Source organism: Spermophilus citellus, assembly GCF_964194105.1.
Source record: "Spermophilus citellus genome assembly, chromosome: 4".
NCBI classification, from domain to species: domain Eukaryota; kingdom Metazoa; phylum Chordata; class Mammalia; order Rodentia; family Sciuridae; genus Spermophilus; species Spermophilus citellus.
Window position 1 is genome coordinate 185,023,782 of NC_138185.1, and position 27,723 is coordinate 185,051,504.

The 27,723-nt window shown below is 33.3% G+C and overlaps 2 protein-coding genes across 15 annotated transcripts in view; one reads left to right on the forward strand and one right to left on the reverse strand.

Annotated features, from left to right (window-relative positions):
- Positions 1-27,723, reverse strand: part of AP4S1 (adaptor related protein complex 4 subunit sigma 1) — a 263,488-nt gene that overhangs the window by 166,703 nt on the left and 69,062 nt on the right. Inside the window, exon 5 of the transcript XR_014021885.1 lies at positions 21,515-21,668. The gene's annotated coding sequence lies outside the window, so the exon portion shown is untranslated. The remainder of the gene's footprint in view (positions 1-21,514; positions 21,669-27,723) is intronic.
- Positions 1-27,723, forward strand: part of HECTD1 (HECT domain E3 ubiquitin protein ligase 1) — an 89,167-nt gene that overhangs the window by 31,950 nt on the left and 29,494 nt on the right. For all 14 annotated transcript variants that reach the window (XM_081293425.1, XM_081293437.1, XM_081293431.1 and 11 more), the window contains exons 9-22: positions 853-967; positions 1,965-2,139; positions 9,603-9,741; positions 9,931-10,101; positions 15,176-15,398; positions 15,976-16,239; positions 16,340-16,416; positions 19,148-19,282; positions 20,061-20,207; positions 21,224-21,318; positions 23,158-23,263; positions 25,204-25,338; positions 26,284-26,423; positions 26,681-27,004. In XM_081293425.1, coding sequence (XP_081149551.1) covers positions 853-967; positions 1,965-2,139; positions 9,603-9,741; positions 9,931-10,101; positions 15,176-15,398; positions 15,976-16,239; positions 16,340-16,416; positions 19,148-19,282; positions 20,061-20,207; positions 21,224-21,318; positions 23,158-23,263; positions 25,204-25,338; positions 26,284-26,423; positions 26,681-27,004 — 2,246 coding nt within the window. The remainder of the gene's footprint in view (positions 1-852; positions 968-1,964; positions 2,140-9,602; positions 9,742-9,930; positions 10,102-15,175; positions 15,399-15,975; positions 16,240-16,339; positions 16,417-19,147; positions 19,283-20,060; positions 20,208-21,223; positions 21,319-23,157; positions 23,264-25,203; positions 25,339-26,283; positions 26,424-26,680; positions 27,005-27,723) is intronic.

The window sequence follows — 27,723 nt, forward strand, 5'->3', positions numbered from 1 at the left end:
TCCACTCTGAAAGTCAGGCACTCCTGGATTCAAGGTCAGATCACACATAGAAAAAACTGTGTAACCTTGGGCAAGTTTCTTAAGTTTTGACCTGAAGATTTCTCTGTGAAATGGGTCTATACTCCTTGGGAGATTATTGTGAGAATTAGAAACTATACATGTAAAGCATTTATTGTGATAGTCAGCACATCTTAGGTGCTCAGAAGATGGATAGCTGCCATTATTATTACCTTTACAGTACAGTTAAATTTTTATTTATTAATTTACTTTCTTTTGCTGTACTGGGGATTGAACAATCCTAGAGAGGTTCTATCACTGAGCTATACTGACCTATTTCAGGTGTTTTAATTTTTTCAATGATGATTTATTATTGTAGCACAACATGGCTTATGTATCTCAAAGTGCACCGGGATTTTTTAAAGTGTCTTTATGGTGCTAGGGATCCAACCCAGGGCCTCAGGCGTGCTATGCAGGCATGCTATCACTGTGCTACATTACCATCCCCTATTGTAGATATTTTTAAAGTCAGCCAGTTAAATGAAAAAGTGTTTATTGAGCCATTGTGATTTTAAGTAAGTCCTTCATCATGAGGTTATGATGACAGGTTTAGTGTGATGTGGTGGGAATAGAGGTAAAGTATGGTTCTAGATGATTATTTGGCAAATTGGAACATAACCTAATTTGAAGTTTTTCAAGATATGAATAGCTGGTTTTAGGGTGATAAGTGCAAAGGCATAGATTTGAATTAGTACCTGCATGATTAAGTAATTCTGGAAAATCTTTAGATTGCAGAGTTGGATGTCAAAGAAATCAGGTATTGTTATATTCAAATTAAATGCTTTTCTTCTCAAGACTCTGTTACGGCATGGTGCAAATCCAGATCTGAGAGATGAAGATGGGAAAACTCCATTAGATAAAGCTCGAGAAAGGGGCCATAGTGAAGTAGTAGCTATTCTTCAGTCTCCAGGTGAGTAGTAAATTCTTTGCTTTTAGGCCATCTGGTATTACTTTTCAGATTCACTTCATATGGAAGTAGCTTTTTATAGACACTTTTGAACTCTTATTATATATATGTATTCTTACAGTTGCTTAACAGTTTACTGTTCTGTGTTCTTGAAACTGTGACTGCATGATTCCAGAATGACCAAAACCTAAAAAGTTCAAGGGATTTGGGAATGTCATATAAAGAATTATTGGAATTCTGCAATCTGCATTTGGGGTAAAATTGGGAGTTCATAACCCACTTCAATCTAATGTATGAAATATGATATGTCAAGAGCTTTGTAATGTTGTGAACAACCAATAAAAAATAAATAAATAAATAAATAAATAAATAAATAAAAAGAATTATTGGATATTGTGTAGATGAAGTAATTTGGTCAGATTTTGCAGTTTTTGTAGAGTTGATGAATGTAGAGATTCTGTGAAATAGTTTTTGGAATCAAATTGTGTATACATAATTATTTTCTTAATTTTTTATTTAGCTTATTGAAGATATTAATATCTTTATTAATATTTTTAGTCAGGAGCAATGGCACATTCCTGTAATTCCAGTGACTCAGGAGGTTAATGCAGGAGAATCACAAGTCTAAGGCCAGGTTGAGCAACTTAGTGAGAGTTTGTCTCAAAAGAAAAGAAAAGAAAAAAAAGGGACTGGGATTATAGTTCAGTGTAAAGTGCTCCTGGGTTCAAGCCCTTGTATCAAAAAGCTATTAATATAAAAACACTGTTAATAGATAAGTGTTCTAGTTTCAGTTTATTTATTGTTAGACATGATTGTAGTCCCCTCCCCCCATGGTAAGGATTGAATCCAGTCCTCATTATTGCCAGGCAAATACCTTAACACAGATATATAACCCTGTACCTAGGTGATTATAGTTTAAAGTGGATACATCTTAAGATATTTTTTTCTTAAAAGGAAAGTTTCCCCCAAAATATTTCTTTGAACAATATTTTGTCTGCAGGTGATTGGATGTGTCCAGTTAATAAAGGAGATGAGAAGAAAAAGAAAGATACTAACAAAGATGAAGAAGAATGTAATGAGCCCAAAGGAGATCCAGAAATGGCACCAATATACTTGAAAAGATTATTGCCAGTGTTTGCACAAACATTTCAGCAAACTATGCTGCCTTCAATAAGGTAGTGATTCATACTATTTGTATTTGTTAAATAAATTATATGGTTCTAACTCCCCTTTCCAGAAGTATTAGAGATTTATTGTAACATTAAAAACGTATAGTAAGAGTAAAAATTTGATTAGAAGTGGGAAAGTTATCTTTCCTTTTTTTTAAATTTATTTTTAATTTATATATGACAGCAGAAATGCATAATAATACACATATAGAACACAATTTTTCATTGTATCTCTGGTTGTATACACAGTATATTCACACTAATTCGTGTCTTCATACCTGTACTTTGGATAATCATTTTTCCTTTTGATGACCTATTTTAAGAGAAGGTGTTTTAAAAAATCCAGAGAATTGGGTCCTTAGATTCTTAATACATTTTTAGTACCTCTCTGACTATTTACTCACTAGACAAATTCTGATAAATATAACAAGTACTTATTTAAGTTTCTGGAGGCCTGTTTGGAGGATCAGAGTGAGATGGTCACTGTAGGCGTTACACAAGACAAATGAGACTTGGATTACTGCAGGTCTTACTTATTTTACCCTTGGAGGCCAGTGAAGAAATATGTAATAGTACAGAGGAGTTTGTGATGGGTAAGACATGGAGTTCTATGGAACATAAATCATTTAATAAGTAATTGGTCTGGGCAAATTGGAAAAGGTTTTATTGCAAAGGTGAGATTTAATTCATGGTTTAAAGTCTACTTATTAATTTTCTAGGCAGACAGATTTGGAAGAATGGGTAGGGAATGGTATGTGCAAATACATTGATATGAATTGATCTAGCAGGATTTCCTGGTGGCTACCTTTATAGTGTATCTGTAACTTGACATTTCTGACCACTTTTTGTTAATACTGTGGTCTAAGCTACTGTAGATTATAACTTTACTACCATGGTAGCCTTTTTTAAAAAATATTTTTATTTTTCAGTTGTAGTTGGATACAATATCTTTATTTTATTTTATTTTTTTATGTGGTGCTAAGGATCGAACCCAGGGCCTCGCACGTGCTAGGTGAGCGCTCTACCGCTGAGCCATAACCTCAGCCCTACCATGGTAGCCTTTTAATGAATCTTTTTATCTTTCATGAAACTTTATAATGTGTTTATAAGTCATATTTTAAATTATAATTAATATTATATCATTGTCCTCTTTGAACCCTCCATAGCTGCTGTTGCTGCTTCTTTTTTTTTTTTTTTAATATTTCTAGTTGTAGATGGACACAATACCTTTTGCGTTATTTATTTTTATGTGGTGCTGAGGATCAAACCGAGTGCCTGACACATGTTAGGCGAGTACTCTACTACTGAGCTACAACTCCAGCCCCCTCCATAGCTGCTGCTGCTTTTTTTTTTTTTTTAGTATGTATTTTTTTAGTTGTAGTCAGACACAATACCTTTATTTATTTTTATGTGGTGCTGAGGATCAAACCCAGTGCCTCGCATGTGCTAGGTGAGCACTCTACCGCTGAACCCCAACCCCAACCCCTATAGTTTCTTATTAGCCATAAATAAAACTTACCTCCTTAACTCTTAGGATTATAAAATCTTTACAATCCTCAGCCAGCTCCTCCACCTCATTCATCCTTGTTTAACCTTATCCCATTACACATAACTGTGTTAGCCACCTTTCTGTTTCTGAAACACTTTAAGTACATCTCTATTTTAAGGATTTTGCCCTTAATTTCAATCTACTTGAAACTTTCTATACCCAGATTTTCTGAATGGATGGTTGGTTCATAAATTCAGATATGACACTTTAAAATTTTTTTTTTGTTATTTTAAATTTTGGGGGTTTTTTTGTATTAAAATATAGGTTGTAAGTTCATTTTATTTATTTATTTATTTATTAGTTACACATGACAGTACAATGATCTTGACATATCATACATTTGAATCAAATGGGGTATAATTTCTCATTTTTCTGAGTGTACAGGTTGCAGAATCACATTGGTCATAGAGTCACGTATATACATACAGCAATACTAGTGATGATGGGGATCAAACAGGGCCTTATACCTGCTAGGCAACCTAGGATACCTTTTATATCAGTCATATTTTATTGTTTTCACAGAGCTTATACTATCTGAAATCTTGCTGTGCTTTATTATTATTATTTTTTTATTGTCTGTCTCCCCTTTGAAATAAGTACCATGGGAGTTGGCTTGTGTACTGCTCTATTTGTATAGAGACTAGGAGGTATAGAATAGAGCTTTATGTTTTGGTCCTCAGATATTTACTGAATCGTTGAGTTAATGTTTTGTTAGCAATTTTTAAGTATTTTTGTATTAATGGAGTATAGGACATGTTTAGAAAGTACATTGAATAATGTTGAGAAGATTGACAGGAACTTTTTTATGACCTATGGCATCCTTTAAGGGCAGGGTGATGTGTGTACTTTATCTATAGTTAGAAGGATTATTAAAACCTGAGTGCAGTGGCGCACACCTATAATCCCAGCAGCTCAGGAGGCTGAGACAGGAGGGTTGTGAGTTCAAAGCCAGCCACAGCAAAAGTGAGGCACTAAGCAACTCAGTTAGACCCTGACTCTAAATAAAATACAAAAAGTAGGGCTGGGGATGTGGCTCAGTGGTTAAGTGCCCCTGAGTTCAATCTCTGGTACTCGTCCCCCCCCCCCAAAAAAAAAGGATTATTAAAGACCTATGAGGAAATTTGACATAGTTAGATTTCTGATTTATAAAGGTTACCTTGCCAGCCTGACAGAAAGAAGGATTGACATATATGGCGAGAATGAAAACAGGCCTCTTAAGTGTTTACTGCAATAGAAACTTCAGTCAGATAGTAGTACTGGAAATAGATTCAGTAGTTGGGTGATTGTTTAGGGATTGATGACCAGTTAGTTGTGAAGGTTGAAGAAGAGGGAGTGAGGGGATAAATACCAGCTTTTTCATTGAGTGATTGAGAATTTAATTTTAATCAGTTTAAATTTAGGATATTTACAGTTTTGTAAGATTCAGGTCTCTCAGGTACGAGTATTATGAGCTGAGATGAAGATTCAAGCAGTCTTCTTTAAATAAGAAAGAAGTGGCTGGCAGGAAAATAATTTACTGTGAATATTTAAGAACGTGATTTTTAATTCTTCCCTCAATAGCTACAGCTATAGAAGTGTAGGTGTTAGTGGGCCACTTTTTTTGAATCATCTTAAGAAATGAGCAAGTTTAATTTTAAACAAGACAGTTTGGTCTGAAGTTTTTTAGAGGACTGGTGAAAGAATCCTCAGATCTATTTGGAGTAGAATTGCTTTGTGATAATGCCAGCAGAAAATTATTAAATTTGCTGTGGTATACAGAATTCTTTTATTAGGTGATTATTTTCTATCATCCTTTTAAATATTTGGAGATTATCTAAACATAATTTTAGCTTTAGCATATTTGATGCAAAATTCTCCCAGGTAATAATTAGCAGATACATTTAATAATGGCTAGAAAGACAGTATATCAGTGAAGAGCTTGGACTCTGGAATGAGGTCAAACTATATCCAAATGTTAGCATTGCCACTTCCTAGACAGGTGACCATGGGCAAAACTAACTTCTGTCTTGGTTGCTTCATCTCTAAGATGAGGATAATTATACTTAATTCTCTTCAGGTTTGAGAGTAAAAATTAAATGTTACATGTTTTAGCATAGTGCCTAATATCTTACAGATATATGAAAAATGATAGTTCATTTTTTGGAATTACTTAACAATATTAAAGGGGAGTAGGTTACAATCTCAAGTTTTACCATTTTGGATTAAAAATTTTTTGAAGGGGCTGGGGATGTGGCTCAAGCGGTAGCACGCTCGTCTGGCATGCGTGCGGCCCGGGTTCGATCCTCAGCACCACATACCAACAAAGATGTTGTGTCCGCCGAGAACTAAAAAAAATAAATAAATAAATATTAAAAATTCTCTCTCTTTCTCTCTCCTCTCTTACTCTCTCTTTAAAAAAAAAAAAATTTTTTTTTTTTGAAGGGTAAACAACTCTGAATCAGTTTGAAGGATTGTTGATATACACTAATATTAACTATTGTCTATCTATGTTGGCCTGTGCATGATGTCTGTTCAGGGAATAAAAGGCAGACAACAGAGCAGTAAAAGTGTGAAAACAGCGAATAGTGATATCAGTTTTATAAAAACCCAGTTATTCCCTCTGAGGATTCTCCACTTAGTCTTAGAAGATAGGCTACATTGAATTTTAAAGAGGTCTGGTAAGTAAGCATCCTAGGAGCTAGTGTTAATAACTGGACAAAGATTGAATCTACTTTTCAGCAACTCAGAGATCCTTGAGGATCCATTTGTTTATTTTTAAAATCAATTTGACTGAGAAAAATAGACTTGGTGGGATAAAGGGGGAAATTGTTCTTGGATGAGAATACTAAATAATCTCAAGATATAAATTTTTCTAGAATATAACTTATAGGTTATGCAGTCCTAAAAAAAAGTTATAGAATTTGTTTTAGAACTTGACAGATTCTAAAGTTAATCTGGAAGAATAAATAGGTGAGATTATTAAAGAAAAGTATGGAGAGTTAGTGTAAACTTTTAATAATGAAATTTCTGTTGTAACTAGTTGAAGAGTGTTAATCAATAGAAGAATACTATACCCCAAAAGTCAGTTATAAACAGGAATTAAGTGTATTATAATGGAGGTTGCTTTGATCATTTAGTGGAAGGATGATTATTTCTTAAATGGTACCAGAATATCTTTGTAGTCTGATTTTAAAATAAGCTTGTTTTTTTTTTTAATCTTTTGTCCTAAATCACAGATTCTAGAGAATTTAAAATAAAAATTTAAAAAGCCCTTAGGAAACCAAAGTGTTCTCTAGTTAGAACTTAATTGGAAGAATGATTTTTTTTAAAAAAAAGTTTTTTATTTGTTCTAATTAGTTATACATGATAGTAGAATGCAGTTTGACACATCATACGTAAATAGTATAAATTCTCACTCTTCTGCACGCACATGATACAGTGTACACAGGTCATGTAATCACATATGCACATAGAGTGATAATGTCTGATTCATTCTATTGTCATTGCTACCCTCATGCCCCCTCTCCTCCTTTCACTCCTCTAAATGAATGGCTTTTGAAAATTGTTTGCATTAGTTAAATCTGTCATTTTGTTTTATTGTATGTTTTTTCCTCTCTGTTTGTTTTTTTGTTTTGTGGTGCTGGGGATTGAACTCAGGTCCTTGGGCATAGTAGGCAAGTGTTCCATCACTGAGCTTCATCCCCAGCTCCTGTTTATTTATTTATTTAAGCTATATTATTCCCTGCCCTCCTCCCAACTTCTTTTTTGTTGTTGTTGAAGGGTCTTGCTGACTTGCCCAGGCTGGCTTCAAAGTTTTGTTCCTCCTATCTTAGCCTCCAGAGGTGCCGGGATTATAGACTTATGCCACCCTGTCCATTGTGTTTTTTTTTTTTTTTTTTTTTTTGTACCAGGAATTGAACTGAGGGTCACTCAACTGAGCCACATCCCCAGCCCTACTTTGTATTTTATTTAGAGACAGGGTCTCACTGAGTTGCTTAGTGCCTCGATAAGTTGCTGAAGCTGGCTTTGAACTCTCAATCTTCCTGTCTCAGCCTCCCGAGCTGCTGGGATTACAGGTGTGTGCTACCACGCCCCTGTTTTATTTTTTCTGAGAAGCAAGATCTTACTATGTTGCTCAGGGTGGTATTGGAACTTATAAACTCAAGGAGTCCTCCTGCTTTACTATTCCGAGTAGCTGAGACTAAGGCTCACATTACCATGTTTGCCTAAATAAATCTTTTAAATTTATCATGTAAAAAAAAATTGGGCTGATTTGTGGTTCAGCGGTAGAGCGCTCGCCTTAGCACGTGCGAGGCCCTGGGTTTGATCCTCAGCACCACATAAAAGTAAATAAATAAAATAAAGATATTGTGTCTAGTTACAACTAAAAAAATAAATATTAAGAAATAATTTCTAAAAAATCAACTACTTCATGGCAAAAAAAAAATTTCCCAAATCATCAAAATATAAACTCTTAATCCAAATAAATATGCCAGCAGATTGGTATTTATTAGCAAATATGTCCAAGAGATACTATCCTTATAGAAAGAGTATGTATGTACCGCATTCCTAGCTCAGAATCATAACAGCTCAGTATATGATAGAAAGAACAGGCAACAGATGTTCTTATGCTGTTGTTAATTGAAATAAATCATGACATAAAACTCTTATACATAAATACTAATTTTATAACATAACAAAAAATAGCCGTTAACAAAAACTGCAAGCACTAATCCTATTAGGACAACTTGCCCTCTGTCCACCTAACATTTTTATAATGTACTTGAATGTGTGATAAGGCACATTTATTAAAACAATTAATATGTTGTGAATTCAGCTAGAAAGAGTTATGCTGTAGAAATACAGCTATGTCAGGTGTTTCTCTAGGATGTTAATAGCAATTTTTGCTTCTCTATTCTTCCATCCAGTCACTTCAAGCTTAATGATACCTATAGCTTGTATCCTGAACATTGTTAGATGCTCAAAAACAATTGTTAAATGAATTGATTATTGACTCATATAATAGAACAGTCTTTTTTTGGTCTGTTATAATTTCCATGTGGGAGAGTGTATATATAATTTAAAAGAACAGGTTGCTTGTTATCAAATTGAAGTTCGTTTGTATAGCTTTATAAATGTCTCTCATGTTACAAGCAAGGAGAGGGTGAAAAGAAAAGAGGTATGCCAAATTAAGTCAGAATATTTTGAGGCATGGGGTTATTGGTATCTATTTATGAGAAATAGCTATACTAAACTGTATTTTAAAATGACAAGGACAAAAATACTTGAATTCATAGTTTGTTGTTCATGCAGACTACCAGGTATTTAAAGTTGTTAGAGGTTTGTATTTTGTGTTATAGAAAATTTTAGGTTACTTACAAGTTATATACTATTTAATTTTGTAGTAATTGCAATACTTTTTACTTGATTTTATAAAATTAACATTGTGTTTTAACAGTGACACTGCTTAAATGTATAATAGAATAGTAAATTTAATATGAGCTCAATACATTAATAATAAGAAGTACAATTACCTCAACAGTAAACAAACTTATGGTAGTATTACGTATTTTTTTTTTATTCTTTTATCAAGTATATACTTACATATATATATATATATTTTTTTTTTTTTTTAAGCAGTGTATAAAACTTAATGTTGGCTGAGCATAGTGGTGCAGACCTGTAATCTCAGTTACAGAATGAGGCAGGAGGATTGCAAGTGTGAGGCCACATTGGGCAATTTAGCGAGAACCTATCTCAAAATCGAAAATAAAAAGGACTGGGGATGAAGTAACACATCCCTGGATTCAATGCTCAGTACTACTGAAAACAAAACACTTTAGTGTTGGATACTTTAGTTTTCCTGAATGTACAGTTGCACTTTGGTTTATTTTAGCTTCTTAACTTGGCTTGATAAAATTATTCTTTTTTACTTTTCAAGGAAAGCAAGTCTTGCTCTAATTCGAAAAATGATTCATTTTTGCTCTGAAGCACTGTTAAAAGAAGTTTGTGATTCTGATGTTGGTCACAATTTGCCTACGATATTAGTGGAAATCACTGCAACTGTTCTTGATCAAGAGGTTAGTTTCTTACCTTTCTTGAAACTCTTGCAGCTTTAATTTTCTTTAGATGGTAGTTAATAAAATAAAAGTTTTAATTTTAGCGAATCATTTTGTCTGTGCAAATTACTGTATTTTTTTTAGGCACATAACGTTATTTTTATCATTTTCTCTAATTTCCTTGCTGTCATGTACCCTTTTTCCCTCCAGGATGATGATGATGGTCACCTGCTGGCTTTGCAGATCATAAGAGATCTAGTAGATAAAGGTGGTGATATTTTTTTGGATCAGCTAGCCAGACTTGGTGTAATTAGCAAAGTGTCAACTTTGGCAGGTCCTTCCTCTGATGATGAGAATGAAGAGGAATCAAAACCAGAAAAAGTGAGTAGTCTTAATGATTGTGGTATCAGGAATAGGGTTTGTTTTAAGGAAATGTATTTTCAATTTATGATTTTTTTGGCACAATAATTGTAATATGAAATAGTATTATATTTATTTTTAATTGGTAATTTTTCTTTTATTGATATAATTTTAAGTGGACATAAAAATTCCTAATATAGATAAGGAATATAAAAATACCCTATATCTACATTCACTAGTTACTATTTTGCCCCATTTAGCATTTTTACAGACACTTGAGTGTATGTATATGTTTTAAGAATATTATTTGAGGGCAAGCTGGATTCCAGTATTTAGTATACCTAAATAACCAAAAGGGGAGGGGGGAACTTAGCACATTCTTTTATATATTTCTAGTATAATTATTACAGTTATCAAAAATCAGAAACTTTAATACTTAAGGACTGAGGACATAACTCAGTGGTAGAGCGTTTACCTAGCATGTGTGATGCCCTGGGTTCAATCCCTAGCACCATGAAAAAAGATTTAGTATGTATATAAAACTAGTACTTAATCCAGAGTCAGCATTCAAATTTTGCCATCCTCATTAATATCCTTCATCGAAGTCGTGTCCCCCCACACCTCCCTTCAGAGTCTAATCCATGTTGGTATCATGATCCTGAGAACACATGAAGTTTATTCAGCTTTATTTTTTTCCTTGCATATCCTTGGTGTTTTTGAAGAGTGAGGACAATGTAGACAAAGAGCTTCACTTTGCATTTGTGTTGTGTTTCTTTGTGATTAGATTTTGTGATTTAGTGAATGCTTACTCTATATTAATGATAAAATGGTAATGTTTTTGAGCAAATAATAGTATATGAGTAGTAATTGCAAAATCCTGAGGGATGTGAAAGAGTGTGTGTGTTTTTAGTAGGAATACTTGAAAAGTGATGTTGAGTTCCTCTCTTACCTAATGTACCTTCTCAGAAATAAATGTGTGTTTACCCTGTTGTTGATGATGTTAACTTGAATCCTTTGATAATTTTATGTCTGCCGTGTTTCTCTACTGTAAACTTAATAATTTGAGATTATGTAAATATGCTGTTTTTCATTAAATTTTGCATACTACTTTAAATATTCATTGACATTTTTGCCATAGATTACAAATTTAAAATATACCTCATCTATCAACTAATTTTCAGCAAAATTTATTCCTAACATTTAGTGTATGCTTATTCTATATTAATGATAAAATGATAATGTTTTTGAGCAAACAGTAGTGTATGCATAGTAATTACAAAATCCTAAGGGATGTGAAAGAGTGCTGTGTGTTTCTTAGACCTGGTGAATCATCAGATTTGCTATGGCATTTAAGAAAAAACAAATGTACAAATGTATTGTCTCATTTATTCCTTGGGTTTTTTTGGTGGTAGGGATTGAACCACTGAGACATAGGTTATAGCAATCTCAACAGATCCCAGAAGTTTTTTTTTTTTTAATATTTTTAGTTATAGTTGGGCACAATATCTTTATTTCACTTATTTATTTTTATGTGGAGCTGAGGATCGAACCCAGGGTCTTGCGCGTGCAAGGCAAGCGCTCTATCGCTGAGCCACAACCCTAGCCCCTCAGAAGTCTTTTTATAGAAATCAGCAAATTAAAACTTCATATGAGAATGAGTCTACAGTGGCTCTACAATGGCGAAAGCAACCTTGTAAAGGAATAAAGTTGAAGCAGATTCCAATTCTTTTTTTTTTAATATTTGTTTTAGTTGTAGGTGGACCCAATGTTTATTTTTTAAATTTATTTTTTAGTTGTAGTTGGACACAGTACCTTTGTTTTATTTATTTATTTTTATGTGATACTAAGGTTCGAACCCAGGGCCTTGCACGCGCTAAGCGAGAGCTCTACCGTTGAGCCACAACCCCAGCCCCAAATTCCAATTGTAAAATTGTAAAACTTCAGAGAGAAAAAGGAACTCTTCAGCTCTTCATACCATGGCTTTTGTCAAAGATTTCTTAAATGAATCTTTAAAAAATTATAGTATATCCAGGTGTGGTAGGGCACCCTTGTACTCCAAACTGCTTGAGATGGTGAAACGAGATGATCACAAATTCAAGGCCAGCTTGGGCATTTTAGCAACAGCCTGTCTCAAAATAAAAATTGAAGGGGCTTGAGATGTGGCTCAGTGGCAAAGTCCCTGGGTTTAATCTCCAGTCCTGAGGGGGGAAAATATTATACTAGAAACACAAAAATGAATGAGTTGGACTTCATCAAAATTTTTTTCTGTCAGATTTTGTTGATCTGAAAATACTAGTTAACCTTTCTTTTGGAGGGAAATGCTTGGGGTTGAACCCAGAGTCTTAGCATGCTAGCACTAAGCTGTATCCCCAACCTGTTTCATCTTCATTTTTAATGAATAGTTTCAGTGTCTACAGTACTTATAGTTTATCGTTTTTGAATACTTTAAAGGTGTTTCAGTTAGCGCCTGTAATCCCAGCGGCTCAGGAGCCAGAGACAAGGAGGATCCTGAGTTCAAAGTCAGCCTCAGCAACCTGAAGGCACTAAACAACTCAGTGAAACCCTGTCTCTAAATAAAATACAAAAAATAGGGCTGGGAATGTGGCTCAGTGGTCGAGTGACCCTCAGTGATCATGTATCCCTGAGTTCAATCCCTAATACCCCCCAAAAAAGCTTCATTGCTACTTTATTAGCATAGTTTCTGATAAGAAGTTGTTTTCTTTGGATATATCTCCTCTCCCTATTTTTAAAGATTCTTATCACCGATTTTTCAGTGTTTTTACTGTAATGTGCCTGTGTGTATGGATTCACTTTTGTGCCCTTTTGTATGTGTGTACGACTGTTTGATACTATGTTCTTGTGAGTTTCTTTATGGGCTTATAGCTTTTGTCAAATTTGTAATATATTTGGCTGTTAATACTTGAAATATTTGTTTCTTCTTTTTTGCCTGGTCTCAAATTACACACTCATTAGACTACTTTTTATTGTCACATGGGTCACTGACACATTCTTTTTTTTTGTCGTTTTTGTTTTGCTTTATGCCTGATTGATTTTGCTGATCCCCTCCCCCGACTGATTGCATCTAGTGAGATTTTCATTTTAGGTATTGTATTTTTCATCTTTTTCTTCTGGTTTTTCTCTTATGTTGATGTTTCCCTTTAAATTCATGACAGTCACCTGTATGATTTCTTGATCTTGTTCCGCTTACAACATTCCAGGTGTTTTTTTGCCCACTCTTTAGAGTATGACCCTATACCTTAGTAGTCTAATGCTCAGTTGAAACTATGTTTCAGATTTCTGCAGGTGTTTTTGGCTTATTTCCCTAATCCCGAACTCATCCTTAAAATAATCCAGTTGTCTTTAATACCTTAAACTCTTATCCCCATTTTCTCAATTTATACTGCTAGACTTATTTTTTTCCCCTCACTTTCTGTGACCCCAGCTAGGAAATTGTTTCTTGGTTTGTTGCTTTCATTTTCTTGGGGATCACAATTCTGTGTTGTCTGTTGTCCCATATTTGAAAATACTTTTTTTTCCCCATATATCTTGTCAAGTTTATAGTGGTTTACTATGGATGTGAAAGACTAGGTCCTTTGTTAATCTATCCTGGCTCAGAGCAGATGTTCTTATGTGTAGACAGATTCTGAAAACTTTCAGGATCTGAGGTTAAGCTACAGAATGTTAGGTTGATTTTTGTTTTCATTTTTTCTTTAAATTTTTTTTTTAGTTGTTGATGATCTTTATTTTATTTGTTTATATGTGGTGCTAAGAATCAAACCCAATGCCGCAAGCATGCCAGGCATGTGCTCTACCGCTGAGCCCCAGCCCCAGCCCCTTGTTTTCATTTTTTTAAAAAGCATTCTCTAAATAAAATATCTGTATGATCATAGAAATGATACAGTCTGTTGATTTAGTTGGCCAAGGAGGGGGCCTTTGAATTTATTTTTTTATTTGTTTTTGATTGACATAATAATTTTATACATTTGAGGGTCACATTGTGATAATTTGAGTTGTGTGTACAGTGTGTAATGACCAAATCAGGGTAATTAGCATTTCTATCTTAAATATTTGTCATATCTTTGTGTTGGGAGCATTCAACTCTCTTTTTTCTAATTCTTTTAATAAATTATCGTAGACTATCATTACTCTGCTGTGCTATAGAACATAAGAACCTATTGCTCCTAGCTAACTATATTTTGGTACCATTATCCAACCTCCTTCGATTCCAACTTTCCCTTCTCTTTTCTGGCCTGTAGTGACCACTATTCTACTCTCTTCCAAGAGAGTATATGTATTTTAGTATGCGTGAGATTGTACAGTACTTGTCTTTTTGTATCTGTCTTATTTTACTTAATATAATGTCCTTTAGTTGCATGCACATTGCCTCAGATGTCAGGATTTCATTCTTTTTTAATGGCCAAATAATAATCCATTCCGTATATGTCACATTTTCTTTATCTAAGACATTTATTTTGTTTTTTATTTTTTGCAGGGCTGGGGATTAAACTCTGGGCCTCACACACACGCACTAGGCATGTGCTCTATTACTGAGCTATAGTTCAAGCTCAGAATTAATATATGTATGTATGTATGTATATGTGTGGTACTGGAAATTGAACCCAAACCTTTTGGCATGCTAGGCAAATACTCTGTTACTGAGCTAACATGCCTAGTCCCTTGGGATTTATTTTTTAGAAGTTTCTCTGGTGATTCTGAGGCACCATTTGGTTCAAATATCAGTGGTCCCATCTAAGTCTCCATTTGTTACAAATCATCAGACCCAAGAGATGTATAGTGAGTTTACCAAGATCTTCAGAGTATTAATTATATAAATAAAACTCTCATCCATTGGTCTTTCAAATGAACATGATATAATTTAGGTCATTTTTCATATGGTTTTCTTAGCATTTTTATTTATTTTAAGATTCAGTTATAGGTAATTAGATCATCACAATACATATTAAACCATAAGCAACTGAAAACTGTGTTTAATATGTTTATTTTCTGAATTCGATTCATAGTCAAGTTTTTACAATACTTAATATTTGAAATAAAATTATTTTCTACATTTCATTGAATAATTTTGCATATTTAGGAAGATGAACCACAAGAAGATGCTAAAGAATTACAGCAAGGTAAACCATATCATTGGAGAGACTGGTCAATCATTAGGGGAAGGGACTGCTTATATATTTGGAGTGATGCAGCAGCCTTGGAATTGTCTAATGGCAGTAATGGATGGTTCAGATTTATCTTGGATGGAAAACTTGCTACCATGTATTCAAGTGGTAGTCCTGAAGGTGGATCGGATAGTTCAGGTAATATTTTGTTTCAGTTAAAATACTTTTTTAGCTTCTACAATTTATTTTTCTGTTCATATTTTTGCTACTATTATCACAAGAGTAACCACATTCTAGATGATCATGTGGTCAATTTCTTTAATAATAGCAGAAAAATTATACAAGTATTTCATAAATACCTTCTGTTTTGTTTCATTTTGCTTTTCCAGTATTGGGAATCGAACCCAGGGCCTTTTACTTTTCAGGCAAGAGCTCTATCGCTATGCTAATTGAACAGCACTATAGCTACTTATAATCTTTTCAGTCTTTAGATAAATCTGTCTTTTGTCATGTAGTGGTAAATAGCATGGGTTTATTGCTTTTTCAAGTTATATCTTTTCTCAGAAGTTTCACCTTTTTAAAAAATTACACCTATAAGATTGCTTTTATGCTTAAACCTAAGTAGATCAAACAAGTGAGAGGATTCCAAAGGACAAAACTCTATGCTAATTTTTCTTTTATAAAATTGACATTCCAATAGGTAGTTTCTATTTATTTTTGAACATGGAATAGTCTAAAGGAATGAGGTTTTAAATTAAGTATTTTGTCTTTGTAGAAAGCAGAAGTGAATTCTTAGAGAAGTTACAAAGAGCCCGAGGCCAAGTAAAGCCATCTACTTCAAGTCAACCTATACTCTCAGCACCAGGACCCACTAAACTTACTGTAGGGAATTGGTCATTAACATGCTTGAAAGAAGGAGAAATTGCTATTCATAACTCAGATGGTCAGCAAGCTACAATATTGAAAGAAGATTTACCTGGTTTTGTATTTGAATCTAATAGAGGAACCAAGCATTCATTTACTGCAGAAACTTCTTTGGGTAAGTATGTAGCTAAGTTTAGCAGGTAAGAATAAATGAATATGTAAAATTGCAATGAAGTATGTTATGTGAATTGTTCTTTTGTTGTCCCATTCCTAAGGTTCAGAATTTGTGACTGGCTGGACTGGCAAAAGAGGCAGAAAACTGAAATCCAAGTTAGAAAAAACAAAGCAAAAGGTATATTTGTGAAATGTGCTTTTTTTCTGTTTGATATTGAGTTGAAAAATTTTCAGTGATAGCTTATAAGCATTGAAAAACTTGAGCCAGCCAGATGCAGTGGCACACTCCTGTAATCCCAGCAGCTCGGGAAGCTGAGACAGAAAGATTTAGAGTTCAAACTCAGTGTCAGCAATTTAGCAAGGGTTGGGAATGTGGCTCCGTGATTAAGTGCCCCTGGGTTCAATCTCTGGTACTAAAAAAAACAGAGAACAAAAACCTTGAGTCATATAAGCTTTTCAAATATGACATTTTTAGTTTTCTGTTTTTCTTTGCTCATTATTTTTTATAAAATATTCTTTATACCTACTCTAAATACCAACATTAAAACTGAGGCAAAGCCAGGAATTAACGAGAAAAAGAATTAAATTATTTAATATTTCTGATTAAATATCACAAACTTTTTTTTTATAGTACAGGGGATCAAACAGGCTTTTTTAAAAAATATTTTTTAGTTGTCAATAGATCTTTTGTTTATTTGTTGATATGAGTGCTGAGGGTCAAACCCAGGGCCTCACGCATGACAGGCAAGTTCTCTATCACTGAGCCACAACTCCAGCCTTCCCCCCTTTTGAATAACATTATTTTAATGACATTTTGACAATGTTCATACTACCCAAAGTGATTTATAGATTATAGACAAAAATAGAAAGTGCGCTATCAATGAGCCATGTATCTTCTGTCCTGTACTTTCTTGATTTGAATTGAAATGAGCCGTAAGTGACCAGTTGGTTGGCTGTTCTTTTATGTATTAGTAAGTTTCAAAATATACTATTTTAGCTGTTAGTTTTAACCTCAAGTTTACTTTTTTTTTAAAAAATTTCAACTAAAGGGCTGGGGGTGTGGCTCAAGCGGTAGCGCGCTTGTCTGGCATTCGTGCGGCCCAGGTTCGATCCTCAGCACCACATACAAACAAAGATGTTGTGTCCGCTGATAACTAAAAAATATTAAAAAAAATTCTCTCTCTCTCTCTAAAAAAATTAAATAAATAAATAAATTTCAACTAAAATTAAAGGTCAGTGGACCTTTATTTTGCTTATTTATATGCTGTGTTGAAAATTGAACCCAGTGCCTCACACATGCTAGACAAGCACTCTACCACTGCGCTACAATTCCAGTCCCCAGGTTTACATATTAATGCTCTTTTATAAAGGAATACTTCGAAGTTGTCCAATAACCAGAAGTTGCTATCTATAAATTCTGAAGGACATACATAGTAGAAAGGAAGAGGTTCTTTGTCTTTTGTGTTGCATTAGAGATATATTGAGTTAGTTTGTGATTAAAATATAATCACCTAAACCATAAATTTACATTATTTGAGCATATATTTGTAAATAGTGTCTTTTACTCGGTTTTGTCAAATTTAAATTTAGGACATATGGATTGTTCTCAAATAACTTTATTTTGACTTAAATAACAGATAATTAGTGCTCAAATTGACAGTAACATTTTTTTCCTCATGATGAAATATATAAATTAAGAGTGCCAAGTATATATTATATGTGAATAATTTTAAAAAACTTAGGTATGTACCTTAATGTTGAAAGGGTCAACTTTGGTTGATGGAGTTTAATTTTCCCTTTTTCAGGGCTTATTTGTACTTGGTTTGTTGTTGTTGGTTACCAGGAATGCTTAACCACTGAGCAACATTCCCAATTTTTTTTACTTTTTATTTTGAAACAAGGTCTTACAAAGTTGCTGAGGCTGGCTTTCAACTTGTGATTCTCTTGTCTTAGCCTCCTGAACCTCTGGGATTAACAGTGTGTGCCACTATGCCTGGCCTTATTTGTATTTTCTAATTGGTTCACCATAAGTTACTTTAATTATTTAAATAAAAGAGCAAAGTTAAATTTTTACAAATTAATGTAATTTATTTTCATAAGTACTCATTTGGTTATTTAAACTGCAAAGTTTAAATAACCAAAATGTAAAAATATGAGTTATTTTAGTTAATATTTGCTTTATAAACATTGGAATACTTGACATATATGAATAGAAGAGGTAATGTTTTTGAAAGTCATTATGGCACAAAAACTTTATTTCTAGCTGGACACATTGGTGCATGCCTGTGATCCTAGTGGTTCGGGAGGCTGAAACAAGAGGATCACAAGTTTGAATCCAGCTTCAGCAAAAAATTTAGTGAGGCCCTAAACAACTTAGGGAGACCCTGTCTCAAAATGTAAATTAAAAAGGGCTGGGAATGTAGCTTAGTGATAATGTGGCCTTGGGTTCAAACTCCAGTTACTGCCCCTCCCCCACTAAAAGAAAAAGAAACCTTTCTTTCTTGATTGAACTGAGAAAGGGCACTTGACCACTGAGCCAGATCACCAGCCCTATTTTACATTTTTTTTAGAGACAGAGTCTCATTGAGTTGCTTATTAGTACCTTACTGTTGCTGAGGTTGGCTTTGAATTCAAGATTCCCCTGTCTCAGGCTCCTGAGCTCCTGGGATTACAGGCGTGCTCCTCTGTGTCTGGTATCTTTCTTTCTTTTTTCTTTTCTTTTTTTTTGTTTTCTTTAATTGTTGTTTTGTTTTTTGTTGTGCTTCCTCATGCAAGGGGAGCACTCTACCACTTTAGTTACACCCTAGTTCCCAAATTTTGTTTCTCAAAGTTTTATACATACATGTGAAAAGAAAGAGTTGCAGAATTGCTAATTGCAATAAAAATTCACATTTGCTTTATTTTTGTAGGTACGAACTATGGCTCGAGATTTATATGATGACCACTTTAAAGCTGTTGAAAGCATGCCTCGTGGAGTAGTGGTAACACTCAGAAATATAGCAACTCAATTAGAATCATCTTGGGAGCTTCATACGAATAGACAAGTATGTCATCCTCTTGATTTTTATTATGCACAGTGAATTTTATCTTAATTTTTTTCCTGCCACTATCCTTCATGTTGGGTGTTGAGTAAGGGTCAATAAATTATGATCCTCTAGCTAAACCTGGCCTGCCACCTGATTTTTCTTAATGGTTTTGTGAATTAAGAATCGTTTTTCTGGGGCTGGGGTTGTGGCTCAGTGGCAGAGCACTTGCGTAACATGCATGAGACACTGGGTTTGATCCTCAGCCCTACATAAAAATAGATAGAATAAAGGCATTCTATCTATCTACAACTACAAAAAAAAATTAAAAAAAAAGAATGGTTGTTCTATTTTTAAATTATTGAAGAATCAAAAGAAGAAAAATATTTTATGACACATGGAAACCAGTCATTGTCCACAAAGTTTATTGACATAGCAATATTCATTTGTTTTCATGTTTTCTGTGAATGCTTGGGTCTTACAATGGCATGTTCAATAATTTATTTACTGTGGGCCCTTTATTAAAAAGGCTACATTGACCTGTGATAGTCATAATTTGCTTTAATAATTGAACTTTTAATCTTATTTAATATCTAATTTATTTTCATGATAATTGGTGTTCTGATGAATTATTATTATCATTTTTTATGTGTAGGGTGGTTGATGTTGAGGATGAAGCCAGGGTTTTTAATATGCTAAGCAAGGGCTCTACCACTGAGCTATATCCCTGAACTATGATAAATTATTTTTTTAAAAAAATTTGGGGGGAGGTGTTCACCAAATTTTGTTTTTCTTTTAGTGTATTGAAGGTGAGAACACTTGGCGAGATTTAATGAAGACAGCTTTAGAAAACCTAATTGTACTCTTGAAGGATGAAAACACAATTTCACCATATGAAATGTGTAGCAGTGGTTTAGTACAAGCACTTCTTACTGTTTTAAACAATGTAAGTTTATTTAGTGAACCAAAGTATAAAATGTAGTATAGTTTTTATAATCTAAAAATTTTTGTAACTATACTTCTGATAGAGTGGTTTTATGTTGTTTTTCTATTAGATTTAAAAACTGAGTAAATATTTCTAATTTCTTCAAGTGTATTATCACTTTAAGCCAATTGCATCAAATTATTGAGTCAATTTTGATTTCTAAGTTCTCCAGTTCAGGATTTTTTGAATGAACCATTGAGTCTAAGATTTAACATTAATCACTATTCTGATTTCCTCACAAATTATGTAAAATAAAATAAGGTTTAGGTACCTAAACTATATGAATGAAATTAATTCATGAACAATGAAAGTTTAGGAAGTTTATGTGAATATTTGATAAGTATTTATTAGTAACCTAATATAACTACATAGTTTACCTTAAATATTTCTTTGTTGTGGTAATTTTTTCCCCTTTATTTTAATGAAAGAAAAGATTTCTTCCTATTTCATTTCTACTGGCCATTTTAATTTCTTGTGTTATATGTATGTGATGATACACTTTAAACAATTTCATTGTTACTTCAGTGAGTCTTATAGTCCCTTCATAAATTTTTCTGTTTGCTCTGTGTTTCAATTTATTGAACTTACAGTGATTATACAGTGTTACATCATTTAGTAATATCTACGAAATGGTTTTGAAGTACCAGTTTTCTTCTAACGCTCATTAAATAATACTGTAAAAATGGAAAATTTTGATTCATGTAAAAGTAAAATTTGATAATACTTTGCATACTTTGGGAAACATTGATTTAGCAGTGAAATTGTTGACTACCTTATAACATTGAAAAAAAAATCTATTATCCATGGCTGCTAGCTATACAGTGGAAAGAATTTTTTTTTTTGAAAGATTAAATGATTAATGATTTCACTCAAATTGTACTGAGAATTTTTAATATATAATATTCATGTTTCCATGAGTTTTTGATAAATTTTAGTAAGTTTTTTGTTGCTGTTCTTTGTCCTTTGTTTTTCTTTAGAGCATGGATTTGGATATGAAACAAGATTGCAGTCAACTGGTAGAAAGAATAAATGTTTTCAAAACAGCTTTTAGTGAAAATGAAGATGACGAGAGGTAAAATCCATGAGCTGGGGGTTTAACTCAATGATCTAGATAATGTGCAAGAAAGCTTATTTAGGGGATGGAAACGTAGCTCAGTAGTGGGAGTTGAAATTTGATCTCTGGCTATTTATTTGATGTTACTAGATGATAATTTTTTTAAGGTATGGTAATAATATTTTTTAAATATTTTTTTTGTAGGGATACATACTCAAAAATATTCAGGTGAAATGATATGATCTCTGTCATTTCTTCAAAATATATGGGAAGGAGAGAACTAGTTGCAGGTGTAGATAAGCAGCAGTTGAGGATTTAGTTCAGTGGCTTGTCTCATACAGGCCAGATGTTGGGTTTGGTCCTTGGCCCTGGTGGAGAGAAACAGATTTGCTATTAGTAGCACATTGCTGAGGCTTATTATGAGTTGATGGAGGGTACATTATTACTATTTTGTGTGCTTTGAATGTGATTGAATTTATTAAATGAAGTTCAGCTAGTTTAAAATTTACTTAAAAATATATTTTTGATCAGTACATATTATAACTTCATGGATGATAATTGATTGAAATACTGTTATTTAAACTATTGCAAATATTAAAACATACTAATCTTTTAAGTATAACTTTCTTTTACAACTTTATTGTTTTTTATTTATTTTTTATTATCTTTTCGGTGGGTAGAGGTACCAGGGATTGAACTTAGGGGCACTTGACCACTGAGCCACATCCCCAGCCCTATTTTGTATTTTATTTAGAGACAGGGTCTCACTGAGTTGCTTAGAGCCTCGCTTTTGCTGAGGTTGGCTTTGAACTTGCGATCCTCCTGTCTCAGTCTCCTGAGTCACTGGGATTACAGGTATGCTCCACTGTACCCAGCAATATACTAGTCTTGATTAAAGCATCTTTTCACATAAATTGCTGAAGTGGTATTATTGTATTAAATCTTATAGGTGGTTTTAAAAGTTTCTTGATCCAAATTTTCCAACTATTTTCCAGAAGTGTTATGCCAAATTATACCTTTATAATGTGTGATAAAGTGTATGTTATGATACCCTTGACATCATATATTTTTATTTTTAAAACTTCTTGGTGGGCACTGTGGTGCATGCCTATAATACCAGCAACTTTAGTGGCTGAGGCAGGAGGATTGCAAGATCAAAAACAGCCTTAGTAATTTAGCAAGGCCCTAAGCAACTTAGTGAGACTCTGTTTCATAATAAAAAGGGACTGGGATGTGGCTCAGTGGTCAAGCATCCCTGATTTTAATTACCAATACTAAAAACAAGGAAAAAGAAAAAATTTGCCAGGCATGGTGGTAAATGCCTGTAATCCTAACAGCTCAAGAGACTGAGTCAGGAGGATCCCAAGTTTAAATTCCGCCTCAGCAATTTAGTGAGACCCTATCTCAAAATAAAATATAAAAAAGGGCTGGAGATGTGGCTCAGTGGTTAAGTACCTCTGGATTCATTCTCTGGTACCAAAAAAAGAAAACAAATTCTTTTGCTGGGTGTGTTGGCACATCCTGTAACCTCAGCTATTTGGAAGGCTAAGGCAGAAGGATTGAAAGTTTGAGGTCAGACTCAGAAATTTAATGAGACTGTCTCAAAATAAAAAATAAAAGGGCTAGAGATGTAGCTCTGTGGTAAAGCACCCTGGGTTCAATCCCCAGTACTGTCAAAAAAAAAAGAAAACAAAAATGAAGAAACATAAAACTTTGTTGTTGTTTTATAGAAATTACACTTTTTTTTGTACCCATGAAGAAAGCAGAGGACCTACTATTATAGATTATTGTAGTTTCTGCATGAACATTTTCATGCCTTTACATCAAAGCTCTTAACAATTATTTTTCTCTTCATAGTCGACCAGCAGTTGCATTAATTCGAAAGTTAATAGCTGTATTAGAATCAATTGAACGTCTACCTCTCCACTTGTATGACACACCAGGATCCACATATAACCTCCAGGTAACCACGAAAATGTTGTTGCTAATATAGATGAATATATTTGGGAAGAGCAATATGCTTTCTTTTTTTAGAAAAACTTCCATATTGTATAAAGTAAGAACAATTCTGCTTCATCTTTAAGGTTTTAATTCAAATGCCATTTGATTATTCTTTTTAATGACTCAATATACTGGCATTTAAAATTTGATTGAATTACTGTGGATTTTAATATTATAAGTAATATACTTGATTGATCAATTGTAAGTAGGGATAGGTAGTTTATCAGTAGAAAAAGCAGATTTAAAAAGTTCTTATTCTAGAATTATGTGTTGCATCCTGTTTTATTCCATTTGAGCTGGTATAACAAAAATACCTTAGAGTAGTAATTTATAAACAACAGAAACTTAATGCTAACAATTCTGGGTGCTGGAAAGTCCTAGAGTAAGGCACTATCATATTTGGTATCTGGTGAAGACCTAGGTAAGTCTTCATGTGCAAAAAGGGATGAACAAGTTTCCTTGCCCTTCTTTTATTTTATTTATTCATTTATTTTTGTGGTAGTGGGGATTGAGTCCAGGGGCACACTACTATTAAGCTATAACCCAGCACTTTTATTTATTTAGGATCTCACTGAGTTGCCCAGGCTGCTGTAGAATTTGTGATCCTCCTTCCTCAACCTTCACCAGTCTCTGAGGTCACAGATGTGTGCCACTAATTTTGCCTTACTTTTTATTTTAATTTGCCATGTTGGGGATCAAACCTCAGGATGCTTTTACCACTGATCTGCACCCCACCCAGTCCTGTTTATTTTAAGACATGGTCTTATTAAATTGCTGAGGTTGGCCATGAACTTTTTATCCTCCTACCTCAGCCTCCCTAGTTACTGGGAGTACAGACATAATGCTAACACAACTGGCTGGGGCCTCTTTTTATTAAGGGCACTAATCTCATTTCTTAGAGCTCTACCCTCGTGACTTAATCACCTTCCAAAGAACCCACCTCCTAATACTACTACATTGGGTATTAAGTGTAGCTGTTAATAAGTGACTAAGGATTTATATATGTCAAAGCAGTGCATACTCAAAGCAAACAAAACTTGCCTATACTAGACTCCAACACTAAAAAGGCTTATCCAGCAAATTATACTATACTTGTTGTACCTGACTATAGTATTTAAAAAGACATAGAGGGCTACTTTGTGTTTTGTTTAGACAGAGTATTAGGAACAAGGAGACTGTTTGATCCATCCTTCTTAGACTTGGTAAGTGAATGAGCTGATGAATAGTCCCAGAGACTGGAAATTTAACCCATTATATAGTCATTCGAACACGAACATCTTGTATTATATACTTTTCATTTTAGGAGATTTGATCCAAAGGCAGGAAGGCCAGGAATGTGCCCTCTGGTAATTTTGCAGTCTGAAATACTATTAAAATGCACATGTAAATATTTAATAATGTTTATAGTAATTAGTTCAGATTTATACAGAAACACAACTACCTAAAATTGCTAGTTCAATCCTTGTTGCTTGTGTATTGGATTAAAATCTATCTTGCATCTTAAAAAGATTATTAGCCTTGGATAATGTAGTATATTCTGTCTTTAAAGGAATAAGCTAGTTAGTTACTTTTCAGAAACTTTCCTGGAAAATTGCAAGTTATAAGTTAGAGATTTAATATTTCTATTAAGGTGTCTTATAATAATTTTACTTAAACTCTTGTATTATATACTTGTTTAGAAATTCTGGCAAGTTTACTTTGTTTTTTTCTCAACAGCCAATATCATTTATTCAGTGATCATTTAAAAAAAAAATTATCAGAAAATAGACATTATTCATCAATCTCTTTGTTATGGCTAGATTTTATAAATCTCAGTTGCTGTAGTCATGTAGCATGGGTTATTTTTATACTTCTAAGAAAAAAAAGGTATTTTTCTGAAGAATTTTGATCATTTCTGTGTAGATACTTACAAGAAGATTACGATTTCGGTTGGAACGTGCACCTGGTGAAACTTCATTGATAGATCGGACTGGCAGAATGTTGAAGATGGAACCCTTAGCTACAGTTGAATCTCTAGAACAATATCTCCTAAAAATGGTGAGCTTTTGTTCTGCAAGGATATGCTGAAATAAGCATTCTCTATTGTGGTTTAGCTTTTCAGAACAGTAGTTAGGGATGTATGTATTAAATGATGTTATATAGTTCGACCCAGTAATTCCATTTTTTTAGGACTTAGTTTTAAGAAAATAATCTTTTAAACTAGGCATAATGTCTCATGCTTATAATCCCACTGACTTGGGAAATTGTTCAGCCTGGGCAACTTGGTGAGATACTATCTCGAAAAGTAAAAAGAGCTGTGAATGTAGCACAGTAGTAGAGTGCTTGCCTACCATGTGCAAGGCCCTGAGTTCCAAACCCCAGTATGACAAAAATTAAAAAATAATAATAATCTTGTGTGCACTGTGAATGCCTTCTACATAAAGATGTTTGTTATATTGGTTTGTAATATTGAAATAGTGTATACAGTCTTAATGCCCATCAATAAAAAATCAAGTGTGTTAATTATTTCTTTAAAAATTAAAAAATTTATTTTAACAGGTAATTGATAATTATTTCTAACAATTTTAGTATTATATGGCTATTAAAGTTTGTGATGATTAAAAATAATTGAAAAATGCTTTTGTATGCTATCATCAATATCTTTTATTCATTGAAATAGATAAAAGAAATACTGCGATATTAAGTAGTGGGGTGCCTCTATTTTTTTATATATGGTATTCAGTATTTATGTAGGTATGCATGTATTGGTGCTGGCAATTATTTTTCCATTATTTTAAAATGACCATTTTTTGGTTTTAAATTATTTTTTTCCATATTTTTACCAGTGTATTATAATTAAACATAATGGTGGTGTTTGTTATATATCCTTACACGCACACTATATAAAATGAACATTTGTTATATTAAAATAAATATAACAACAACAACAACTTGAAAATTTCATTATTAAGGTGAATGTCTTCCATATTTTGCTTGGTTTAGGTAGCAAAGCAGTGGTATGATTTTGACCGATCTTCATTTGTTTTTGTTCGAAAATTAAGAGAAGGGCAAAATTTTGTATTTCGGCACCAGCATGATTTTGATGAGAATGGAATCATTTACTGGATTGGGACAAATGCAAAGTAAGTCATTCGTTTTAAACTAGTCTGGCAGTATTCACCTGAAAAGAAGTCTGGATAGTCAAATAAAATTTGAGTATCCTGCAGTTTAAGGAATTTTTTTCTTGCTGATTAAATTTAAGATTATCCAAATTACTTCTTACGAAGAAAAAAAGTCTTAAGTTGCTAATTGTAGAATTTAACTAGTACAATTTTATATTTAAAAGCTAATGAAAAAATGCAGAAATATTAATTTCTAATTTTTCTTTATTTTTCTGTAGAACTGCATATGAATGGGTAAATCCAGCTGCTTATGGACTTGTAGTAGTAACATCTTCAGAAGGAAGAAATCTACCTTATGGTCGCTTGGAAGACATATTGAGTCGTGATAATTCAGCTTTAAATTGTCATAGTAATGATGATAAGAATGCCTGGTTTGCCATAGATCTGGGTCTCTGGGTAATACCATCAGCATATACTCTTCGTCATGCTCGTGGTTATGGAAGATCTGCCCTGAGAAATTGGGTTTTCCAGGTATCCAAAGATGGACAGAACTGGACTTCTTTGTATACCCATGTTGATGACTGCAGTCTCAATGAACCAGGGTTAGTTGAGGAGTCTTTGCAAATTGGAAAACTTAGTAAAAAGCTTTGTTTATTTTTATAGTTGTGTACTCTAGAGTTCTCTTTGTGAAATAATGAAGCAAGATTTTCTTTTTGTAAACAAAATCACTTGATCTGTACTTAGGCATTAAAGCTTTGAAGTATTGGAAACTTTGTCAAAAAGTTTAGGTTAAGGGGCTGGGGTTGTGGCTCAGCGGTAGAGCACTCACTAACACATGCGAGGCCCTGGGTTCAATCCTCAGCACCACATAAAAATAAATAAATAAATAGAATGAAGGTATTGTGTCAAACTACAACCAAAAATAAATAAATATTTAAAAAAAAAAGTTTAGGTTAAAGATTAGTAAAAAGCTGAGCATATTTACTTTAAAATTTTATATGTATGTGTGTGTTTAGCACATGAGTAGAAACAGCAAAAAAAATGGGATTAGTTTTCTATAAACTCTCCATACAGTCACATTGTACACACGAATATTCAACAAATTAACAGTGGCTCTTATTTCAAAGAAATTTGTTCTATTATGTTTTGCTTATTTATTTGTGGTACTGGGAATTAAATCCAGAGCTTTGCATATGCTAGGTAGGCAGTATGCCACTGATAAATATCCCCAGTCTTCGTAAGTTTTACTTATACATTATGTCACATATCAAGGGTCATTACTAGAATATGGGGTTAAATTTCTTGCTGTGTTTGACATATT